The following is a 23,366-nucleotide window of genomic DNA, read 5'->3' as shown; positions in this document are numbered from 1 at the left end:
GTTTTCTGAAGTGGCGCAAGGCTAGTATTTGCTCTTTGCACTAGGTGCTTCAAAACCCTCTTGAGGTAACAAAGGAGGAAAGGCGGCCTTCCAAGCACCTCCTCTCAAGGCAGGCTTGCATCACCCCATGACAAGGCCAAGAAGCCATACAGGCAACCATTGCACCTTACGCTCAGAAAAATCCCCCTTACAACCTAGCAAGGATGGCCATGCTAGGTAGGGTGAGAGAGTAGTTAGCGCTTTCGTGTGGGCTTAAACTTACTCACTAGATGATGCCCTGTGGCTTCAAAGGAGAGTATTCCCTGAGTGGGTAGTCATCAACTCTTTGGGTCCTTCCAGACAAGGCTTTTATTGGGCAATTGCCCTGCTTCACTCACAGAATTATATAGGGGGCCCAGACAATGTCTTCTTTCATTGGTATTCCTTGCATATCTTCCCACTGCTTCTTCCATCTTTTTTCTCACCACAAGAAATCCATTAAGGAGTGAAAGACAAAATAACAGCACAATGTCTTTTGATTAGTAAGGAAGAACCCTTTTGACACTGCAGTGTTTTAACTCTTTCCTGCCCCTTATACTCCTTTATCTGCAGAAGCAGGTCTCTCAGATGAAATTATTTCCACTAGGAATTGTCCTGAACACAGAAGTAAACATGGGGAAAGCGGGGGGAGGGAAGAGTTGCTATAGTAAAGAGAGGAGGAAGGAAGAAAATATGGAAGCGGAAGACAACACAAATGTATATACTACCCTTCAGCTCATAAACAGCATACATGGCATTATCCTGTTTTATCTTCAGGATGAACCCTGTGGAGATATGATCAGGATAAAAAGAATGTGACTTGCCCAAGGGTATGCAGTCAGCTCCATACCTGAGCAGGGATTTGAATCCTGCTTTCCCAAATCCAGCACATTACCTATTATACTATTCTAGAGGAGATACCAAGGAAAGAGCCAGTGACAAGTTGTATGAGTATTTTGGGAGAATGGGTGCTGGTGTGCAAATCCTACTACTAGTTGTTTATATAGCACTTTAAAATTTAAAAGGTAATTTTCTATCTTTGCTGTATTTTTGTCTCACAGTAATCCTGGGAAATCAGTATTAATATTTCTATTTCTCAGGTGGGGGAACTAAGACTGAGAGAATGTTGCTTGCTGCCCGGTGTGACTCATGGCTGAAGTAGGACTTGAACCTGGGTCTCCTAGGTCCAAGTCTCTATGCCCAAATGGGGGTACATCTTAAATCTACCTCATTTTTTATTTTTAAGCAATGGCAGGCATTGAGAATATTCACATGCCAAGTGTTTATCTGCTGAGAAGACATTCCAACCCTGGCTCCTTGGAAATCAATATTAGGTGTTGCCGCATAGAGAGTGGTCTTAGCAAATGAATTTTCTCAGGCTTGAGTGTTATGCAGTTGTTAAGCTTCATACACAGCTTTGAAAAGTGCAAACAGTAAACAGAGTCAAATAAAAGAACCGATAACCCCTTAGAGGCTAAGCTGATGCATTCAGCATTGGACCCAGTATCAAGATCTTCCTTTCCTTATCCAGTTTCATGCAAGTGAAAAACAGTACCATTTTGTCCTGTTCAGCAGAAAATTTAACTAACGGGGTCATCTGAGTTTATGCTGGAGTCTCCACTTTGTTTTTTATATTTGACCCCACTGGGTTTTTATCCTTACCTACATTGTCTTGCAGATCTGCCGATATATTAGCTGAATTGTTTTTACTGTCACAGGAATCTTTTTCCACAGCTTCTGGGTTTTTACAGTCTTGGCTAAGTTTTTCATCGGTTTTGCCTTTATGTTTTTTTAAATGGGAAACATTCTCCTTCTGATTCAAAGGATTAGCAGTTTCTTCCAGTTTGGACTTGTGATATTCAGCATCACTATTCTTTTCACCACTGCTCTTCTTAGCAATGTCAGGGCTGCTGCATTTCCTACTCTGATCATAATCTTCATCGTTTTTAATATGTTCTGCCCTTTTCTCATCCGTTGCTTTACCGCTTGAGTTATAAATGGTGGATACATTCTTGCAGTCTCTTGTCTTTTTATGTTTAGAAGCACAGCTGTTGCGAAGAGAAACTGGAGATGGCAGCTTTTTACTTGGTTTGCTTCCTTCCAGTTTCTGTTTCTGTGGCGGTCCCCATATGAAATGGTCAGAGGGTGTGTAGTGCTGCTGGGCAAATCGTAGGAGTTTTCTCCTCTCTCTCCGGTCTCTAATGGTATACACAAAATATTCTAAAGCGCTTTGTTTAATGTTGGGGATGGTATCTTCTACTAGAGCCTCATGAAGAATAAATTTTACAAGAGGGGGTTTGAAACTTTCATATCCAAGTTCTCCGAGACTCTTCAGGATACGGGTGATTCTCAAATAGTTATGCTGGGACCTGCAAAGAAAGATCAACTGAACTCAAAATGGCAGGAAGCAAAGGAAATAATTATTTCTGTCGGGGGGGCGGGAAGTCATAGAAAAATCACCACTATCTGTTACCTTGACAAAAGAATGACCACCACTCCAATATTTATCATTCAGGGACAATTCAAACAGGATAGCAACTATCAAAAGTAAGATGACAGCTAAACTGCAATAACCCCTTCATGCTATCAAGCTACCACCTGATAGCTGCCATTACAAAGTGATGCTTAGTTCTTGCCCTAAAAGGTAACTTGCAAGAAACTATGCTGAATTCCATGAACAAAGCATTGACATATCACATTTTCTGGATTGCATTAAAATTACTGATATAACATGCCTACTCCAAGGGAAGCTCGGAAAGCGGCAGTGAGGGAGAGGGCCTTCTCAGTGGTGGCCCTCCATCTGTGGAACGAGCTCCCTGATGAGGTCCACCTGGCACCAACATTGTTATCTTTATGGCACCAGGTTAAGACCTCTATTTTTTTCCAGGTATTTGGCAGCACATGATGAGTTTATATTCAGTCATGGATGTGTCTTCAGTTATGACTGACTGTTCAAAGTTGTGTTTTGTTATATGTTGTTTATGTATATTGTCTGTGTGCTTTTATGTAAATGGCTTTTAAACTTTTTGTATGGTATTTAATGTTTTAACTTCTGTAAACCACCCAGAGAACTTCAGCTGTGGGGCAATACAGAAATGTAATAAACAAACATAAATATAAAACTTATATTTTATCGCCAGCTACAGCCCTATTCACATGCATAGCATATAGTGTGCACTGCGCACGCAGTGGGTTGGATCCAGACTTAGTCATACTTATAGTAGATCCATTGAAATAAATGAGACTTAAATTAGCCAAGTCCCATCGATTTAAATGGGTCTACTCTAACTGTGACTAAATCTGGATCCAACCCATAGCTTTCCGTGTATGCGGACAGGCACAATGAGCTTTATTCTACCCTCCATGCCTCCCAATTTGAGGAGTAAGGATTATGTGCCCCAGCTTTATGGAGGTTGCATGTACTTGGAGGCCATGTGGGAGTGAGGCATAAAAACATAAGGAGAGCCATGCTAGATCAGACCAAGGGTCCATCTAGTCCAGCATTCTGTTCACACAGTGGCCAACCAGCTGTCGACTGGGAACCCACAAGAAGGGCATAAGCACAACAGCACCCTCCCACCCATGTTCCCGAGCAACTGGTGTACATAGGCTCACTGCCTCTGGTACTGGAAGTAGCACATAGCCATCCGGACTAGTAGCCATTGATAGCCTTTTCCTTCAGGAATTTGTCTAACCTTCTTTTAAAGCCATCCAAAATGGTGGCCATCACTACATCTTGTAATAGCGAATTCCATAGTTTAACTATGTGCTATGTGAAGAAGTACTTCTCTTTACATATGCCTGAATCTCCCACCAATCCACTTCATGGGATGACCCAGTTCTAGTATTTTGAGAGAGAAAAATGTTTCCCTATCCACATTTTCCACACCATGCATAATTTTGTACACCTCTATCATGTCTCCTTACCCTCCTCTTTTCCAAGCTAAACAATCCCAGCTGTTGTAACCTTCCCTCACAGGGGAGATGCTCCAGGCACTTGATCATTTTAGTTGCCCTTTTATGCACTTTTTCCAGTACTATCTTCATGCCTCATCATGGGTTCAGTGTATATTTTTTGCAGTACTGGATGATCTACCAACTTGCCTTTAGGACCATTCCTGAAGAAGTACAAACTGCTGCCTGAAATGGATATACTGCTCACCCCCCTAATTTCAGTGGCTGACTCTGTGGATGGGATTTGCTCAGGTTTCTAACCAACCTCTATATTTGTGGTTGGGAATGAATTCTCTCAGGTCAGATTGCCTGGTATCCCCAAGGGTTTTTATCTTTCTCCTACAGCAAATGGTTCAATCTGTGACTTAGTTTTAGCATACCATGCACTGTTTGCTCTGACCCTCTGTTCAACAGTACTGTGTATTCTGTGCTAGTCATTCCCAAAGCCACCCTTCCTATATTGCCATTATGTCTGAAGCTATTCTAACCTTTATGAAAAGGATTTAAAACTGGGGTGTAAATATGGTTTACCTCCACCTGAATCAGAGCAGAACCTCTTTAGTTCAGAACATATTTGTCTACCACAATAAGCATACACACTCATTTGGGTGGATGTACACGTTATGGGATAAGAGAGCTGCCAAAAATAGCATCCCTGTGCTGAGTCCTCCCCTTCCCCAACATGTACTAGCACTTATCCTGTGAGGCAACACTGTGTGTTGCCCAGCAGCAACCAATGATGCATAGAAGGAGTAAGAAAACACAACTTGTTGCTATGGGAAGTTTGGGATTTTGTTGGTGGACCACCCACCCTTCTGCCTTAGTCTCTCTGCCTGAGTTAACTGAGGTGGTCTCGAGTGTAGCAACGAGGACTCCAAGGCATGCGGTCTTGGGGGACTTTAATGTTCATGCTGAGGCTACCTTGTCAGGAGCAGCTCAGGACTTCATGGTTGCCATGTCAACAATGGGCCTGTCTCAGATAATATCTGGTCCAAAACATGTGGCAAGGCACACCTTGGACCTGGTTTTCTGTGCTGAATTGAGAGAAAATGATCCGCGGGTCAGGGAGCCGGGGTGGCATGGATGGATCATTATTAGTTTTGACCTTCAGGCTAAACATCTGCTAGGGTGGGGGACCAAGTTTGATGCTCCACCCCAGGTGACTGATGAATCCTGATGGATTTCTTTGGGGGATTTTCCTATAGGCTTAGCTGGCAGTCCTGCCAAGGTCCTGGTCACCACTTGGCATGAGTGGATGACCTGTGCTATCGATATGATTGTTCCCCAGTGTCCTCAACCTAGTTGTAGAACAATCTCAGCTCCTTGGTATTCTGAGTTGCTGAGGGCGAAGAAACGACTATGTCGATTATTAGAGCGCAAATGGCGGAAGACCCATAACGAATACAATTGAACACAAGTAAGAATCCATTTGCAATCTTATTTTGTGGTGCTGATGGCAACCAAGAAATTTTACTACTCCACCACCATTGCATCTGCTCAGTGTTGTCCAGGGGAACTCTTTTGGATGGTTAAAAGCCTCTTGGGTGTAGGATCTAGAACACAGCAATTTGAGCCCTAAAAGGCTGTGAGCAATTTGCTAGACATTTTGCAGATAAAGCCACTTGTATGCATGCCGACTTGTATGCCATTGTTTTGACATTCTGAGATGGATGGGGCGAGTGCACCATTTAGCCATGTTATGGATACCTTTCAGCTTGTGCAACCTTAGGATGTGGACAAACTGATTGGGGGATTGAGGCCCACTACTTGCCATTTAGATCCTTGTCCATCCTGGCTTGTGAATTCTGCCAGAGTTCGGCTAGTTACCTGGACCACTGAGGTGGTCAATGCCTCCTTGAGGGGTGGTGAGGTTCCTTCAGCTTTGAAAAAAACAGTGATGAGGCCCTTGTTGAAGAAATCAAATCTAGATCCTATGGTTTTGCATAACTACTGCCCTGTAGCAAATGTGTCATTCTTGGGCACCAGCTAGAGCTGGTGGCGGCCTTGCAATTCTAAGCAGTGTTGGAAGATACTGATTATTTAGATCCATTCCAATCAGGTTTCAGACCTAGTTATGGGATGGAAACAGCCTTGGTCACCTTGGTTGATGACTTACACTGGGGAATAGATGGAGGGAGTGGAACCCTTTTGGTTTTTCTGGACCTCTCAGTGGCTTTTGACACAATCAACCATGGTATCCTTCTGGATCATCTCTGTTGGTTGGGCTTAGGAGGCACCGTGTTAAAATGGTTCCAGTCCTTCTGGGAGGAGCAATATCAGAAGGTGGTGCTGCAGGACTTTTGTTCCACCCCACAGCCGTTAGATTGTGGGGTGCTGCAAGGTTCCATCCTGTATCCTATGCTTTTTAACATCTACATGAAACTGCTGGGGGAAGTCATCAGGTGGTTTGGGCTAAAGTGTCATCGGTATGCAGATGATACTCAGCTCTACCTCTCGGTTCAACCTATACATCCCAGGGAGGCTGTGGAACTCTTAAACCACTGTCTGGAGGCTGTTTTGGGGTGGATGAAGGCAAACAAGCTGAAACTTAATCCAGACAAGATGGAGGTACTGTGGGCTGGGAAATCAACTACTCTAGAGGGAGGTTCACAGATGATCTTAGATGGGATTGCACACTCTGTAGAAGACCAAGTGTTTAGTCTGGGAGTCCTCCTGGACTCTGCGCTAACTGGGGAAGCACAGGTGGCTGTGGTGTCCAGGAGTGTGTTTTACCAAGTTAGGCTGGTACATCAGCTGTGGCCCTATCTGGAGAGGACAGACCTTGCCTCAGTTATCCATGCACTAGTGACATCCAGGCTGGACTACTATAAAGCGCTATACGTCGGGCTGCCTTTGAAGATGGTCCAGAAACTTCAGCTGGTGCAGAATGCAGCTGCCCGAATGCTGGTGGGGATGAGACAATCAGATCATTTAACACCTATACTGCACCAGCTGCACTAGTTACCAGTGTGATTTTGAGCCCAATTTAAAGTGCTGGTTTTGACCTTTAAAGCCTTAAACAGTTTAGGATCAAATTTAGGACTGCCTACACCCATGTCAGCCTGCTTGCACTTAAGATCAGCATGTGCCCATCTTTGAGGGCAGTTAGGTGGGTGGGTATACAGGAGAGGGCCTTTTCTGCAGTGGCCCCACACCTCTGGAGTAAGTTGCCATTGGGGGTCTGCCAGGCCCCATCATTGCAGACTTTTAGGAAGGCCCTGAAAACTTACTACTTTATTCTGGCCTTCTCCTGATGTTTTATTGGATTTATTGGGTTGTAGCTGCAGTTGTGCACTGTAGGTTTTGTCTTATGCTGATGTTTGGTGTTTTTTAGCATGTTTGCTGTTACTGTATTTATTACTGTACCAGTTTTTATTATGTGAATTTTACTGTTGTACACTGCCTTGGGAGGGCTCCTGCTCTGAAAGGTGGCCAATAAATATTTTAAAGAAATAATATAAATAAACGGGCGAACTATATTGGGATGCCATTTTTGGCAGCAGTTCCATGTCTCCCATAATGGTTAGTTCCACCCTCAAACCCATGCTGAACAATTGTATACAGTGTGTATGTTCAGTGACTTCTTGTCTCTTGATGAGGCTGATAAGAATAAAGCCTTCAGTCACATGGGCAAAAAGGAAAAACACATATTCAAACAAAGTAATATTTGCTGAAAGTATTAAATCTGCATCTCTTTCTTGACATTCTTTTGAATTCATCTCTCTCTCTCTCTCTCTCTGGAGCAATGGCTTTCTGGCTTGGATCAGACAGATATGTAACTCACTCTGATCTCTACACAGAGTGGGAGGAAACAGGATAGCTCCTTCCCAAAAAGTGTGCCTGTCCTGCCTTTGAGATCACTGGATATCCACATGTGTGTAACATTTGAACACATACAATTGCATAAAATTGTAGTTCTGAATAGCACAAATAGATGTCATCTTATAGTCTGGGGATCTACTGTGTGATTTAGAGAAAAATCCTATGGCTGCTAGACAGTGTCTAGATGGCCATAGGATTTTCTGGGCTCCAAGGTCAGTTCCTGCCCCCTCCCCTGCAGCCTTGTAGGCGGCATGGTTCTTCCTCATCTCCACACTTGTAACCGCAGCACGGAGCGGCCAAAAAGGGAGCGTTCCCGGGGTGGGGAGGAGACCGTGGAAGCGTCCTTATGATGCTTTCTGTGCACTGTCTCCCCCCCACACTCCAACATCCCCAACTAGACAGCCAAAATCAGCTATCTAGCTGCAAATGCAGGGCAGCTGGAGTGCGGAGGAGATCCCCTCCGTGCTCTGCTCACCCTGCATTGGATAGTCGACCACCTCCAAACTTGGAGGAGGCCGACTCTCCCAACAGGATTGCACCCTTAGGCCTACACTTGTTGGCTTTTATGCAATTATAGCCTATAAACGTTACACATTTTGTACCGACATCTGGGGTGTTGAAGGTGGGGCAATTATGATAACCATGTGTAGAGACAAGTTTGGGTAGATTGTGTAATCCAGGCCTTTGACATATCGATTGAAAGACATTACTTACTCATTCAAATGCTGGAATCTTTCTTGCCAGTTCGAAGCCCGTGCTACATTCCCACTTTTATCAATTAATTTTATTCCAAAAAACTCCAGCATCATTTTGTAAGCCAACAGAAATCTTCTAATTGCTTCTTTTGTTTTTTTGAATTCCTGTAACACATTTTTTTTTTTTTAAAGAAGGCATACATAACAAAACACTACAGATGCAAAGTGAGGGTAGCCTGGTTGGCTAAAAGAAAACAACCAGCCCATCAAATAGTAAGGTTGTACAACAAACAAACTGCTTTACCTCAATTTCATATGTTGTTAATTCCTTTGCATAGAAATTCAACCCTTGTTCTCTTAGTGGAAAAAGCCTATATTAAAAACAAAGACACACATATTTGCTGCAGATGAAGCAAGTTTAACCAGGTTTATTAAAAAGGAATGAACAAATAAAGTGTTACCAACCACTGTATGTAAGTGTGATTGTGTTCCAATTTTTCATAGTCTCCTTTCCACTTATTTAGGACTTCTTCAATATAAACACCTATAAATAGATAATATAAATATAAATGAGCAAATACAAGCCTTTAATACTACTTAGGAATCCACAATAAATACCTTTCATGTACATAAAAATGCTGTGACATTAACACAAAAGCTTATTTTGTAGACAAGTGTATTGGTTTAAATTATCTGGATATATTACAATTGCCCCCCATACCCAAGGAAGAAGACACAAGGCAATATATGGGATGAACTACGGCCAAGGATCCACAAATACACTTGCCAGTTTGCCACTGGCGAGTACGTCTTTTACTCTGGCAAAAGCACAGAAACAAAAGGGACCTCTCAGCCTTCTTGCATGTCTGGTGAAGCACAAGAACTCTTCCTAATGCCAAGCTGGCTTCAGAGGCACAGGAGAAAGGCAGTCTCTCTCTCCAATGTTGGCACAGAGCCTCAGAGACACTTGGGAAGCCAAGAGACTTCTTGCTGCTTCCTGAGCATCTGAGGCTTAGTGCAGTGGGATGAATTCCCATCCCTATTCTCAACCCAGCAGGGGCTGGGTTTTGAGCTCAGTATAATGTCAGAAGACCCTGTCCCCTTCCTCTGGGAAGGGGGTAGGGTTGTGATGAGAACAAATTTTGGCTAGATTCATTGACACCACAACAGGGGTCAACGACTTTATTAATACAAACGATTTGCCACCAAAAGCTCTTTGCTCCTCCCACCTGAAAAGCTAGCCATGCTGCAAGTGGTGTGGTTCAGCCACCATTAACATCATGTCTTCACCACTGAAGGGGTAGGACAAAGTTGTTCCCTCAGACAAGTTAGGGGAGGGAGAAATTGTTATATCCTATACATTGCCAACCCCTTCATGAAATCACCGCCTTGTTGTGGCGAAGGGGCTTACGTAACTCAGTGAAGCCATAAGCTATGCCGTGCAGGGCCACCCAAGATGGACAGGTCATGGCGGAGAGTTCTGACAAAATGTGGTCCACTGGAGAAGGAAATGGCAACCCACTCCAGTATTCTTGCCAAGAAAACCCCATGGAACGTATCACAAGGCTAAAAGATATGACGCCGGAAGATGAGCCCCTCAGGTCGGAAGGTGTCCAATATACTACTGGGGAAGAGCAGAGGGAATTTCCAAGTAGCGCCAGAAAGAGTGAAGCGGCTGGGCCAAAGCCGAAAGGACACTCAGCTGTGGATGTGTCTGATGGTGAAAAGAAAATCCGATGCTGTACAGAACAATATTGTTTAGGAACCTGGAATGTAAGATCAATGAATTAAGGTAAGCTAGAGGTGGTCAAACATGAGATGGCAAGATTGGACATTGACATCTTGGGAATCAGCGAACTAAAATGGACAAGCATGGGCAAATTTAATTCAGGTGACCATCATATCTACTACTGTGGGCAAGAATCCCGTAGAAGAAATGGAGTAGCACTCATGGTCAATAAAAGGGTGGGAAAAGCAGTACTGGGGTACAATCTCAAAAACGATAGAATGATCTCAGTATGAATCCAAGGCAAACCATTCAACATCACAATAATTCAAGTCTATGCCCCAACCACTGAGGCCGAAGAAGCTGAGGTTGATCAGTTCTATGAAGACCTACAACACTTTCTAGAACTAACACCAAAAAAAGATGTCCTTTTCATCATAGGGGATTGGAATGCTAAAGTAGGAAGTCAAGAAATAACCGCGATAACAGGCAAGCATGGCCTTGGTGTACAAAATGAAGTAGGACAAAGGCTAATAGAGTTTTGCCAAGAGAACATGCTGATCATAGCAAACACACTTTTCCAAGAGCACAAGAGGCGACTCTAAACATGGACATCACCAGATGGTCAATATCGAAATCAGATTGATTATGTACTTTGCAGCCAAAGATGCAGAAGCTCTATACAGTCAGTAAAAATAAGACCTGGAGCTGACTGTGGCTCAGATCATGAGCTTCTTATCGCAAAATTTTGGCTTAAATTGAAGAATATAGGAAAAACCACTAAACCATTCTGGTATGACCTAAATCATATCCCTTATGAATATACAGTGGAGGTGAGGAATAGATTTCAGGGATTACACCTGATAGACAGAGTGCCTGAGGAACTATGGACGGAGGTCCATAACATTGTTCAGGAGGCAGCAACGAAATCCATCCCAAAGAAAAAGAAATGCAAGAAAGCAAAGTGGCTGTCTGATGAGGCTTTACAAGTAGCTGAGGAAAGAAGGGAAGCGAAAAGCAAGGGAGAAAGGGGAAGATACATCCAACTGAATGCAGAGTTCCAGAGAATAGCAAGGAGAGACAAGAAGGCCTTCTTAAATGAACAATGCAAAGAAATCGAGGAAAACAACAGAATGGGAAAGACTAGAGATCTCTTCAAGAAAATCGGAGATATCAAGGGAACGTTTTGTGCAAAGATGGGCATGATAAAGGACAAAGAAGGCAGGGACCTGACAGAAGCGGATGAGATTAAGAAGAGGTGGAAAGAATACACAGAAGAACTATACAGGAAAGATCTTAATGTCTCTGATAGCCATGATAGTGCGGTCACTGAACTTGAGCCAGACATCCTAGAGAGTGAAGTCAAGTGGGCCTTAGGAAGCATTACTAAGAACAAAGCTAGCGGAGATGACAGTATTCCAGCTGAGCTATTTAAAATCCTAAAAGATGATGCTGTTAAAGTGCTGCACTCAATATGCCAACAAATTTGGAACACTCAACAGTGGCCACAAGACTGGAAAAAGGCAGTTTACATTCCAATTCCAAAGAAGGGCAATGCCAAAGAGTGTTCAAACTGCTGTACAATTGCGCTCATTTCACATGCCAGCAAGGTTATGTTCCAAATCCTACAAGCTAGGCTTCAGTAGTATGTGAACCAAGAACTACCAGAAGTACAAGCTGGGTTTAGAAGAGGCAGAGGAACTAGAGATCAAATCGCCAACATTCGCTGGATCAATGGAGAAAGCAAGAGAATTCCAGAAAAACGTCTATTTCTGCTTCATTGACTACGCTAAAGCCTTTGATTGTGTGGATCACAACAAACTGTGGCAAATTCTTAAAGAGATGGGAGTACCAGACCACCTTACCTGTCTCCTGAGAAACCTGTATGAGGGTCAAGAAGCAACAGTAAGAACCGGACATGGAACAACCGATTGGTTCAAAATTGGGAAAGGAGTACGACAAGGCTGCATATTGTCGCCCTGCTTATTTAACTTATATGCAGAGTACATCATGAGAAACATCAGGTTGGATGAATCACAGGTCGGAATTAAGATTGCTGGGAGAATTATCAACAACCTCCGATATGCAGACGATACCACCCTAATGGCAGAAAGCGAAGAGGATCTAAAGAGCCTCTTGTTGAGGGTGAAAGTGGAGAGTGCAAAAGCTGGTTTGAAACTCAACATTAAAAAAACGAAGATCATGGCATCTGGCCCCATCACTTCCTGGCATATAGAAGGGGAAGAAATGGAAGCAGTGACAGATTTTATTTTCTTGGGCTCCAAGATCACTGCAGACGGTGACTGTAGCCATGAAATTAAAAGATGCTTGTTCCTTGGGAGGAAAGCTATGGCAAACCTAGACAGCGTAGTAAGAAGCAGAGACATCACCTTGCCGACAAAGGTCCGTATAATCAAAACTATGGTTTTCCCAGTAGTAATGTATGGCTGTGAGAGCTGGACTATAAGGAAGGCTGAGCGCTGAAGAATTGATGCTTTCGAACTGTGTTGCTGGAGAAGACTCTTACGAGTCCCCTGGACTGCAAGGAGGTCAAATCAGTCCATCCTAAAGGAAATCAACCCTGACTGCTCATTGGAAGGACAGATACTGAAGCTGAAGCTCAAATATTTTGATCACCTAAGGCGAAGAGAAAAGTCACTGGAAAAGACCCTGATGCTGGGAAAGATTGAAGGCAAAAGGAGAAGGGGACGGCAGAGGATGAGATGGCTAGATAGCATCACCGATGCAATGAATATGAACTTGAGCACATTCCGGGAGAGAGCGCAGGACAGGAAGGCCTGGCATGCTATGGTCCATGGGGTCACGAAGAGTTGGACACGACTTAACGACTGAACAACAACATACATTGCCAACTCTGATTGAAGTAAAACTAAGGCACACTGCTAGGGGACATGATCCACATAACTCAGAAGCCAAGGTTCTAAAAAAAATGCTAACACTGAAATTCTCATTGCCTAATGCAACACAAGAAAACCAGAAGCTTACAGTCACCAAACATTTCAAGGAAATACTGGGTTTATTAGTCTGGCACCAACAGAACAGCGAGTGTTTCTTCAGTTAATTGCTGTGGACACTGGTGATGTCACTAGTAACTTAACTTGAACTTTCAAGTAATGCTTGATAAACTTAAAGTTTGAAACAATTATGATCCAGATTAGTCTCAAATACATGCACATCTGTTATTTCTCTGAAACCAAAAGTAATGGAAGTTTTGTTACCATTTGTAATGGGAGCAGAAAACCAAAAGCAGTGGTAGCTGCAGTCCACAAACAGTTTAAAGATGGGATATTTGAACTTCATAAAGGTGCATTAGTGTTGGCTTAAATGAGATATGCAGCCCCATACTATGCACTAGGCTTGCATCCCGTGTACACTTTTCTAGTAGCAAGACCCACTGAATTCAGTACGACTGACTTCCAAGTCAACACGCACAGGATAAGGCTGTAAAACTACTGAAGCCAACTGCAAGACCTAGTGGTTTTGATACTGTGATTTACATTGACCTGGGATCTAACAGAATGTAAGTAATAATATAATGACAGGGATCACTTACCATCAGGTTTAAAGGGAATTTTATTCTTGTAAAAGCGGAGGTTGCACAAATCATTCTGGTATCGCAGATCTTTAAAGTTCTGCTGAGCAGAGATGAAGAAAAATGCAAAGCATGATCAGCCAAACCAGTCCGTATGAAATAGGCTGGAGCTGATGTCATTACCAATATGCTTATAATGAAGTAGCGTGCAATTTAGGCTGACCAAAACTTCATCTTAAACTAGAGCTTGGAAAGATAGGAGATAAAGTGTTTCATGCAACTTATCCATGCTCTAGGAGCCAAGACAAGCTAAATATTATAAACTGGCAGAATAAATGCTATTATGATTGCTTGAGCAGAACAGATTTCAAAGATGTTAAAAACTGACTTGGGAAAGAAGATTCTTACTAAATGAAAATCAAACCAGAATCCAGAAAAAGAAAAGAATAAAACCCAAGAGTCTGTACATCTGTTCGAATACATCTTGCTAAAATGTTTGCCATGCCTCAGCATGCGAGTCATTGGCATTTATTTTTTTATGCCTGCAGAACTATGTTAGTTCTGTGACTGGGATATACAGGACTTTTTCAAGGAGATCAACGGTCTCCGGTTGAGTGGGGGTGTGACAGCAAGAGACTGTTTACCCATTCCTTGCCAGCCGTTTTTCTGTTCAAAATCCTTCTCCAATCACATACACCCTGGTCCACTGATGAACCCAAAGTCATTCATCTCTGCTTTGCATCAAATAAAGCCTTAAAAATTATCAGCAGCTACAAAGCTATCCAGTATCTGCCATCATCCCGTTCCCTAACATATCCTCCAAATCTATTACGCTTATGTGATGGAGTGTTGTAGATTTCAGGAACTCCACTGGAACTATAAAAACCTCCAGAGACTTAGGGCGCCATCCTATGGCCGCTAGTCAGCGGCTAGATGGCCATAGAAGAGAGTTCCTGGGAACCAACCTCCACCCCCTCCCACGCTGCCTCGTAGATAGCACGGATCGACCCCATGCTCCGCGCTCATAAGAGGAGCGCAGAGCAGTGAAAATGGGGTGTTCCTGGGGGAAGGCCGGAGTGGGGAGGGCGGAAATGCTGTTCCGCCCCTTCCTATGTGTTGTCTGGCATCCATCCACATCCCCCCGCGCCGCCTTCCTGCAGCTAGATAGCCCAAACCAGCTGTCCAGCCATGAACGCAGGGAGGCTGAAGCACGGAAGGGACAATCCCCTCTGTGCTGCTCCTGCCCTGCATTGGATGGGCAGTCGCCTCCGAGTTCGGAGGCGGCCGCCTATCCTGATAGGATTGCGCCCTTGAAGTCTTCTATAATTCTACCTTAATAAATGCTCCAAAATTACAAAATGCTCTTACTGGATATTGGTGCCGATATTTGTACAAATCTCTTGCAGCATAAAAACTTCTCTTTGGTTTAGCTGTCACTTCAATTGCATCATCCCCCTGAAAAGAGCAGACATAGTCAATGACAACCTATAGAATGAGCATACCTGCTTAGACACGTCCATATTCTTGGCATGTAGTGTTTCACTTAAAAAAACACACCATGGGCTATATTCTAAAGGGCCACACATGCTGTTCTGCGTGTATGCTAGTGCTCCCGAGCTCCTTTTCCACCATAGTTCCTTCCATCCTTCCCCCAAAAGCTGCAACTGAAGTTTGAGAACAGCATCGGGGTGACTGCCACAAGCAAATGAGTTATTGCAGAATGAATACCAGAGACAAGTGATATAAAAGTTTTATCACCGCTCAAACACCATGCTTTTCCATGGAGTGCTTTCACACAGTCAACTACAAGTCAAGTAGTTGCTTACACAGCATAGTGACCTCTATTCTGTTACTTTGGGAACATGCATGGCTACCATTTGACTTGTTTAAACTCTGAGTTGTTTCTCCCTCATCAATCCAGAGTTCCAGATTCTCACTTGAAAGAACTCTGGCCTGGTTTGCACGTAACAACAACCCATAGGTTGTTTATACCATGGATGGTTGGGTCCTCACAGGAGCAAGCAAGCACTCTGCCGCTCACTTCCAGTTTAGAGAACAACCCAGGGATGCCCCATTCCTGGGTTGCTTGCCATAACATGAGAATCTGGAACTCTGGATTGATGAGGGAGAAACAACCCAGAGTTTAAACCCATGGTCTGTTGTTGGGTTAAAACTCTTGAGTTGTTTCCCCCACAACAACCCAGAGTTCTGGATTCACATGTCACTGAACAACTCAGGAATGGATGTTCCTTGGTTGTTTTCTAAACTGGATTCAAAGCAGACATGGCAAGTGGGCAGGAGGCACCACACGGCCCCAACTTAGTGATAGTATAAGCTATGCTGTAAATGCAATTACCATGTTTTCTGTTTTGTAGCTGCCAGTTTTTAAAAACTGCTGTTTTTATTTTCTAGGGAAATTGAAGTCGCCTTATGTATAGCACCTTTGTGGGAAACTCGTGTGCACAAAGCTTCCATGCAATTCTGGCCCTGCGGCAAGCCTGATGGTAATCCTGTACACTCCTGGGGTGACTGCATCAGATACGCCATGGCATGTAAACTGGCCCCAAACTTTGAGTAATCAAACAGGGGCTGTTCACACAACATGCTAATCCACACTCAGTGGTTGAGTGTGGGTTGTTTGTTGAGCCATTGATTACTGTGTTGTCTGAACCCAGGACATTTTCCACAGGGTGAGTTGTTAACCATCTAGTGTGGCTTGTTCACACTGAGCAACCCAAACAACCCAACAACAAACCATGGGTTCTCAAGGTGGCTTGTATGAGAAAAATAAGCCACACTGCACAGTTAACAAGCCACCCTGTGAAAAATGTCCTGGGTTCAGACAACACGCTAATGCACGGTTCAACCAACAACCCATGGTTCAACAATAACCCACAGTCAACCACTGAGTGTGGGCTAGCGTGTTGTGCAAACCCAGTCAATGTGTACATGCATGTGTAAACCAGCCCATCATCAACAAAAGAATGAAACTTTTCTACAGTACAAATGAACATACTGTACTGTATGTTACTGTACTGTAACATCTACATTAACAAAAGCAGTTTTTCCTCTGGAAAATTTCAGTAGCTTATAAGAATTATGGGATATTCAGCTGCCTAAGGTACAAATATTGCAGTTGTGAAACTATTTGTTAATTGCTACTTTTATTGGAACTGTAAATATAAATCATGAATTTTACAAGTAACAGATCCCCCACTCATCCTTTTAACAAGTAAAGCTGTATATGGAAATTTGCTTTCATCCCCATATTGAGTTCCTTCTATAGTGCACACAGAAGGGTGTAGTGTAGAGGCTTGAAGCTGCATAACAGAGCTAACTAAAGTAGAAGTCCTTAAGCAGACCAGTTCTGCAAGTCACATTTAGCTAGAGGAGCTCAATGACTTGTGCTGCAGCTGAAGCAGTTCCATCAAAACCCAACAAAATGTCAAAGAGCCAGCAGAGGCGCATAGATTTCAGACAAGAATTCAAAGTGTTATGGTATACTGGAGAAAAGAGGGGTATTGTGACTATACCAGCAGAATTAATGTTACCTTTAGCCAGTAATGGGGTAACTGCGTAGGCACAACTACAAAAAGATTATAGGTTGAAAAATCACACATGAATAAATTACACAGATGGTGTATAACAAGAATGTAATTACTATACTGAAATAAACTAACAAAAAGTTCATAGGTCCAGTTTGGATGATCACGTCTCAGCTTAATAAGCCAAGTTATACATTAGCCTTTTGGCATTGCACACAGCCCCTGCTCTGCACACCTCAGTAAGACAGGAAGCATCTAATTAACCTTAGCTTCCTTTTCATCTGAACCCAGTAACTATGGTTACCAGCTTCTGAACAAGCCTGGATCTTAAACCACAGTTTGAAGTTGGTTTAAGAACCTGGCTTGTTCTGAAGCTGGTAACCACAGCTACCATATTCAGATGACATGGCCAACTGTGGTTAATTAGAGACTTCCTGGGTAACTGAGGCATACCACAAAGTGAAGGAAGAAGGAGCTGTGTGCACAGGCACAAGGCTCGTTAATATCTGCTCAATAAATGGAGATAGGATCTTTTGAATGTGGCCATAATGTGAAAGCCATGGGAAGTAGCAGCATGACTCTTCTTGGTAGTGGAAATACTACCAAAAGCAAAATATATAGAACAAGCTGCAAAAAGCATCAGGGCAATCATGGGAATTGCTGCTGACATATAAGCAATCACCAGTTCATGTTACTCAGTCTGAGCACACAATTTAAGAAATGCCGGAATTGCTCACATAGAGAGAACTATTACGTGAACTAGCCCTAAACCTCTTGCATACACTGAAGAAGGGAGAACACTTCCAATGTGGAAAGCTCCATCAAATCTAATCCAATGTATGCATGTAAATTTTAAAGTAACAATAGATAAACTTAGCATTGCAGTATTCAGTTATCACACATACACACATATCTTATTTCTGGATGAGGGTAAATGCTGGCTCTGAGAGGGATTTGTGGCATGTACCCTGACCCACAGAACTGCAAGTGCAGCAGAAGGTAATGTACGCGCTCTAGTGCTACACAGACCATCATACAGGGACCAGAATATGGTAACATGTGCATATCAGCCTGCAGAGGAACACTGCATTCCCCACTATAATGGATTAATATGAAAACGCCCATTTTAACGCATGGACTGGGACAACAGACTAGAAAACAAAATATAGCAACTCCAAAGTAACCTGACCTTTTAAGCTTTTGCACTGTTCATTTGTTATTCTACCTACGCAATTCAGTGTTGGATAATATTAGGGCCACATTATTTTTTTAATGATGCACTTGTGGACACTTCGATTGTTCAAGTTTTCTGTTGCAAAACCTTTTTTTTTTTTTTTAAGTGGGGTGGTCACTGTTCTTGAGACACTGCTTAATGACTTGCTACATATTCTGTATGGCATGTGCTCACCCAGCCGGAAGACATCCCTGAAGAAAATAGGATATCCTTGGACCTTTAAGAGACTAATACACTACTGAATGTACTTCAGATTTCAGAATATGGCATGATAAAGTAAGGTTCTAGCAGCCATGTCCATCTAAGTTAGTCAGCCTGGTGCCCTCCAGCAGTTTTGGACTGTAGCGCCCATAAACTCCAGCCAGCATGGCCAATGGTCAGGGATTATGAGAGCTGTAGTCCAAAACATCTGGAAGGAACCAGGTTGCCCACCCTCAGGAAGAGAATGTGGGAAGGAGGGGTTGTTACACATTATGGAGTGATGATGACAGAGTCATTTTCCCCCTAGAAGTCTCCTAAATTATTCAGCCTTTCAGATGACTTCAAGAGACTGCTGAACTAAGATTTGCATGGGTACTTTCCGAGTACCCTGAACTTGACATTGCAGTCCATAAAACATTTTGAGTGAAATAATTTTAAATATTAAATAAGCTTGCATTAACATTTCAAATTGTCAAAATAACCATTTATGAAAGGTTAAGAAAGAGTATGCAAACGCATACCACTTTAAAAATCTATGGGTTTTTTCTGCTGTGCCGAATAATAAGACTCGCACTGTCTTCATCTGGTGTTTGATTTAGACTGGCACTTGAAAGAATAATAAGCACCCTTAGTGTGTCAACTATTAAAAATTCCATTAGACAGTTTTATTCTATGCCACTTCTTAACATAAGATATAACAGTAGAACCACCTTAATGAGCTGTCCATTGTAGTCTTTTCTATTTTCCATAACTGTTTATTTTGTACTTATCAAAGCAGCCAAAACCCGGGGCGGGGGGGCAGAAACAGTAGCAAATTTGTAGTGCCAGAACTAACTTTTTTCTAAGCAATCCTGAAGTCATTCAACCTCACGTAAAATTGAAATTGGCTAAACTAGCCAGTGTGTATTATTTTTCATTTACAGGTGTCCTACGGTGGACTATTCTAACTCTACACCTCTCTCATAGTGTAAAATGATGCTGTACCTCCCAATGGGATTGGAGTCAGGGACGGGGAACATGCAAGTTAACTGTAGTACGTGGGGACTCATAATTTAATGAGGAATTAAATGGAGAAGCCTCCATCTCCAATACACTAACTTTTGCTAAACACACACACAATATGGAAAGGGAATTCATTCTTTTCCTTTTTGCTGAAAGCCACTGAAGCAAGTTTAGAATCGACATTATACTTTAAAGACTGTATACTGGTATCACCATTTCCAGGTTGTTTAAAAAGGAAAATCTGGTCTAGCTGTGTAGAGAGTGCAGAAGTGGACTATAAATATGAAATAAGATACTAAAGAGTTATAGTATGCCGTAGGCTGTTTTCTTTTCCAAAATATATATTGAATAGTTTTAAAGAAAGAATGATAACCTCTCAATCCATCACCCCCTCCTGCCATGAACAAAAGAGACAGGTGTATTGCCATATATTTTAGTCTTTTATTGAATTCAAGAAATGCTTTAATTAAAAGTTAGATTATATTGTAAAAATCTTAGGACATTTTCCTATATTACTTCTCTCTACTTAAATCCTTACAGTTGTGATCCTATACATGCTTACTTATGAGTATGTCATAGTGAATTTGGTGGCACTTACTTCTGAGTAGACAAGCATAGGATTGCACTGTAAGCCACCTGTTGGGAAAATGTCAGAAAATGTACACAGACCCATGTCTCTGTAATGTGTGAACAGACATATGTGAATCTTGACTTCGCCCACTTCACATGGTCCAGTCTAGCATGTGGGCCATTTATACACTATAAAGACCTATAAATAAGGTTTCAATTATTATTTCTCTACATATAATTAAGATTGTGAGTTGAAAATGTGGCCTTCAGTTTTCCTTTTGTTAGAGATTCCTAGGAGGAAAGGTTTGAAAACATGGTCCATGTTGCATTCTGAATAAGAGGTTTTTTAAAAGAAAAAAAGCTAGGGATACAACATGGTCTAGAATCAGGTAAGAGAGGAAGGGACAAGATCATTTTTTTCACTCCATTTTTGTGGCATCTCCATAGTACTTAAGGTGTATGAAGTGAACTATGCAGTGAACTCATGTCCAATAGGTGTAATCATAGCAGTGGTACACTCGGCCAGAATGTCAAAAACACCTTGTTCTGAAACTGCATTTTGGTGATTTTGTCACCTCATGTGTTACTGCAATTTTTGTTCTCCGAGCTGGAGGCTGCTGACAGAAAGACATGAGAATGATTATCCCAAAGAAACAGAGTGAATTAGAACTACTTTGACCTTCTACATTTTAAAACCACCAGAACCTTTTAAAATAAAAGATAGAAAGTAAGCTGCTAGGTCAGGCAAGGGGAAAATAAATAAATCCTCAACCCCATAACCACAGTTCCTCCTTTCACAGCCTGCTACACACATAACAGGAAGAGAAAAACAAAAAACAGCAGGCTGGCACAAAAGACAGCAAACTGCCAAGCCAGGGAGCTTCTTCTCCACTGGATTTCCTCATGCCTCACATCCATGTTGAGCTTGTTTCCAAACAAGAAAAAAAAAAAAAAGATGTAGGCATGCCTGACTCCCGAGTCACACAGCGTGCAAAGATTTAAAGGGGAGAGTGGCGTGAAGAGACAGGGGAAATGGAGAAAATGAGTGTGTGTGTGTGTGTGTGTGTATATATATATATATATATATATATTTCTCACGCACGCACACCGCAACACACACGTACCAAGCCTTGTAACCTTGGCGTTCAAAATTCCCCCACACGTGCCTGTACTGAAAGAGGATGCTCAACCTTGGTGAGCGATACCAGCGGTGCCAAGGGGCAGAGGGAATGGCGTTGAGGAGGGAGAAGAAGGGAGCGAGTTGCAGACCTCCCCACCCCGCTAGCCCTCTGGAGAAGTTTGCAGGGTCCCGGGTTACCTGTTCGGTGCTGGTGGCCTGTGCTTCGTCGTGCCCCGCTCCCTCATGGTCTCCTCCTCCTCCCCCCTCCCCCTCTTCTTCCACCGTGTCTTCTCCCTCCTTCTCTGCCTCAGCAGCCCCTTCTCGGTCCTCAGCATCTTCCGGCCGGCAGCTTGCCGCAGGGAGCGGTTCCTCTCGCTGCCGCTCGTCCTCAGCTGGGTCGCCTTCGCCGCCTCCCACCTCCTCCTCCTCCTCCTCCTCCAGCAGGGGCCCTGCTCCTCCGCCGGGGTCCCGGAGTTCGGGCTCCGAGTCCGTCTCCCAGGTAGAGTCACAATCTTCCACCGTGGTGGGCTCCTTGAGGCTGACCCCGCTCAGCAGGCTGCCCATTGAAGAGGCGCCGCGGGAGCCTCCCCCACCAGCCCCGGAGATGGAAAGGGGGCGCGCGCAGGGGGAGGGAAGGTCGCTCGGCAGGCGGGCTAGGAACGCCGCCTCCTCCAGCGCCGCTGCTGGGGCATGGTGGCGGCGTCGGGAGGCCACAGGCAATGAGAAGGCTGAAGGCGACAACGAGGAGGCGGAGGCAGGCGCAGACGGCAGGAGCGACGGCGGTCGAAGCGCTGCTGCGCCTCCTCGCTCGGTCCCCAGCCCACAAACACGCATGGGGGGCGGAGGGGAGCGGGGAGAGGGGAGAAGAGAAAGGAGGAGCCGAATGCTCCGGGATTTCCACAGGAAACACTCCGGCCCGGCCCGGCCCCTCCCGTAGCAGCGGCGGCGGCGGCGGCGGCATGAATGAGGAACCCGGGCGGCGCGCCTCTCCCTGGGCTGCTTCCGCTCAGGAAGCAGGGGCGCCTTGTGGGCGTAGAAGTTTCCACACACGCACGTGCCAGCGAGCCCTTTCCCTCCCTTCCCCCGCCCGTGTCCGGGCTTGCAGGCCTGTGGAAAGCCACGCGGAGGGAGACGGTGTTGCGGCAGCATCCAGGAGACCCCTCGCGCGCCCTGGCTTTGCCTGCGCTCCAGAGCGTCCCGGCAGAGAGGCGACCTGCGCGGACAGGGAGCACCTGCTGCTGTTCCCTCCCGGAGGGGAACGTCAGAAGCCGCCTTACCGGCCCGCGTAACTCAGCCTTGTCTCAGGCTACACGGACTGGCAGGGGCTCCCCAGGGGCTGAGGCTGGGCTTGTTCCCAGCCCTGCCCGGGGATTAAAGCTGGGACTGCAGGTGGCTCTGCTTTGGGGATCCGAGGGCGGCGATAGCACAGGGGTCTGCTTCCCCTTTTGCCCCAGCAGGGCTCCTGCGCTTTCTCATATCTGACGGGTGGAAGCTCAACAGGTGCAAATCTCCTATCCATGCTAAGGAAAGGTTTGCTTGCTGAATGTCTGGTTAGCATGCAGCTGTTAAAAGCACACACCAAAAGTAGCAGCCGTAGTTCTACATAAAAAGGTAAAGGTGTCCCCAACCAGTCGTGTCCGACTCTAGGGTGCGGCGCTCATCCCCGTTTCTAAGCCGAAGAGCCAGCGCTGTCCAAAGACACTTCCGTGGTCATGTGGCCGGCATGACTGAACACCGAGGTGCACGGAACGCTGTTACCTTTCCCGCCGAGGCGGTGCCTATTTATCTACTTGCAATTTCTTGCTTTCGAACTGCTCCAGCTATTGCCTATTTAATAGCTATTACACACGGTGTCTGTTCTTCTACAATAGCTCTTTATTACAGAACCTGCTATTTGGCCCCATTGGTGAGGGTGTTTGTGTGTGT

General features: G+C 44.2%; 1 protein-coding gene across 2 annotated transcripts; it reads right to left on the bottom strand.

Annotated features, from left to right (window-relative positions):
• Positions 1-1,065: 1,065 nt before the first annotated feature.
• On the bottom strand, positions 1,066-22,562 carry OGFRL1 (opioid growth factor receptor like 1). Of its 2 annotated transcripts, none has more exons than XM_084826892.1 (7): positions 21,639-22,562; positions 15,137-15,223; positions 13,790-13,871; positions 8,955-9,033; positions 8,794-8,860; positions 8,509-8,654; positions 1,066-2,387 (listed from the first exon to the last, which is right to left on the bottom strand). In XM_084826892.1, exons 1-7 carry the CDS (start codon positions 22,272-22,274, stop codon positions 1,622-1,624), a joined length of 1,863 nt encoding a protein of 620 aa, XP_084683018.1. In that variant the 5' UTR covers positions 22,275-22,562; the 3' UTR covers positions 1,066-1,621. The 2 variants fall into 2 exon arrangements, with proteins under 2 accessions (XP_084683018.1, XP_084683019.1); XM_084826893.1 differs by having other exon boundaries at positions 13,790-13,868; positions 21,639-22,417.
• Positions 22,563-23,366: the final 804 nt, after the last annotated feature.

Source organism: Heloderma suspectum, chromosome 1 (genome assembly GCF_057233095.1).
Source record: "Heloderma suspectum isolate Gila_16-S chromosome 1, 16-S_ref, whole genome shotgun sequence".
Classification (NCBI taxonomy): Eukaryota; Metazoa; Chordata; class Lepidosauria; order Squamata; family Helodermatidae; genus Heloderma; species Heloderma suspectum.
Note: the sequence above shows the minus strand (reverse complement) of the source record. Positions and strands in the feature narration are given on the sequence as shown.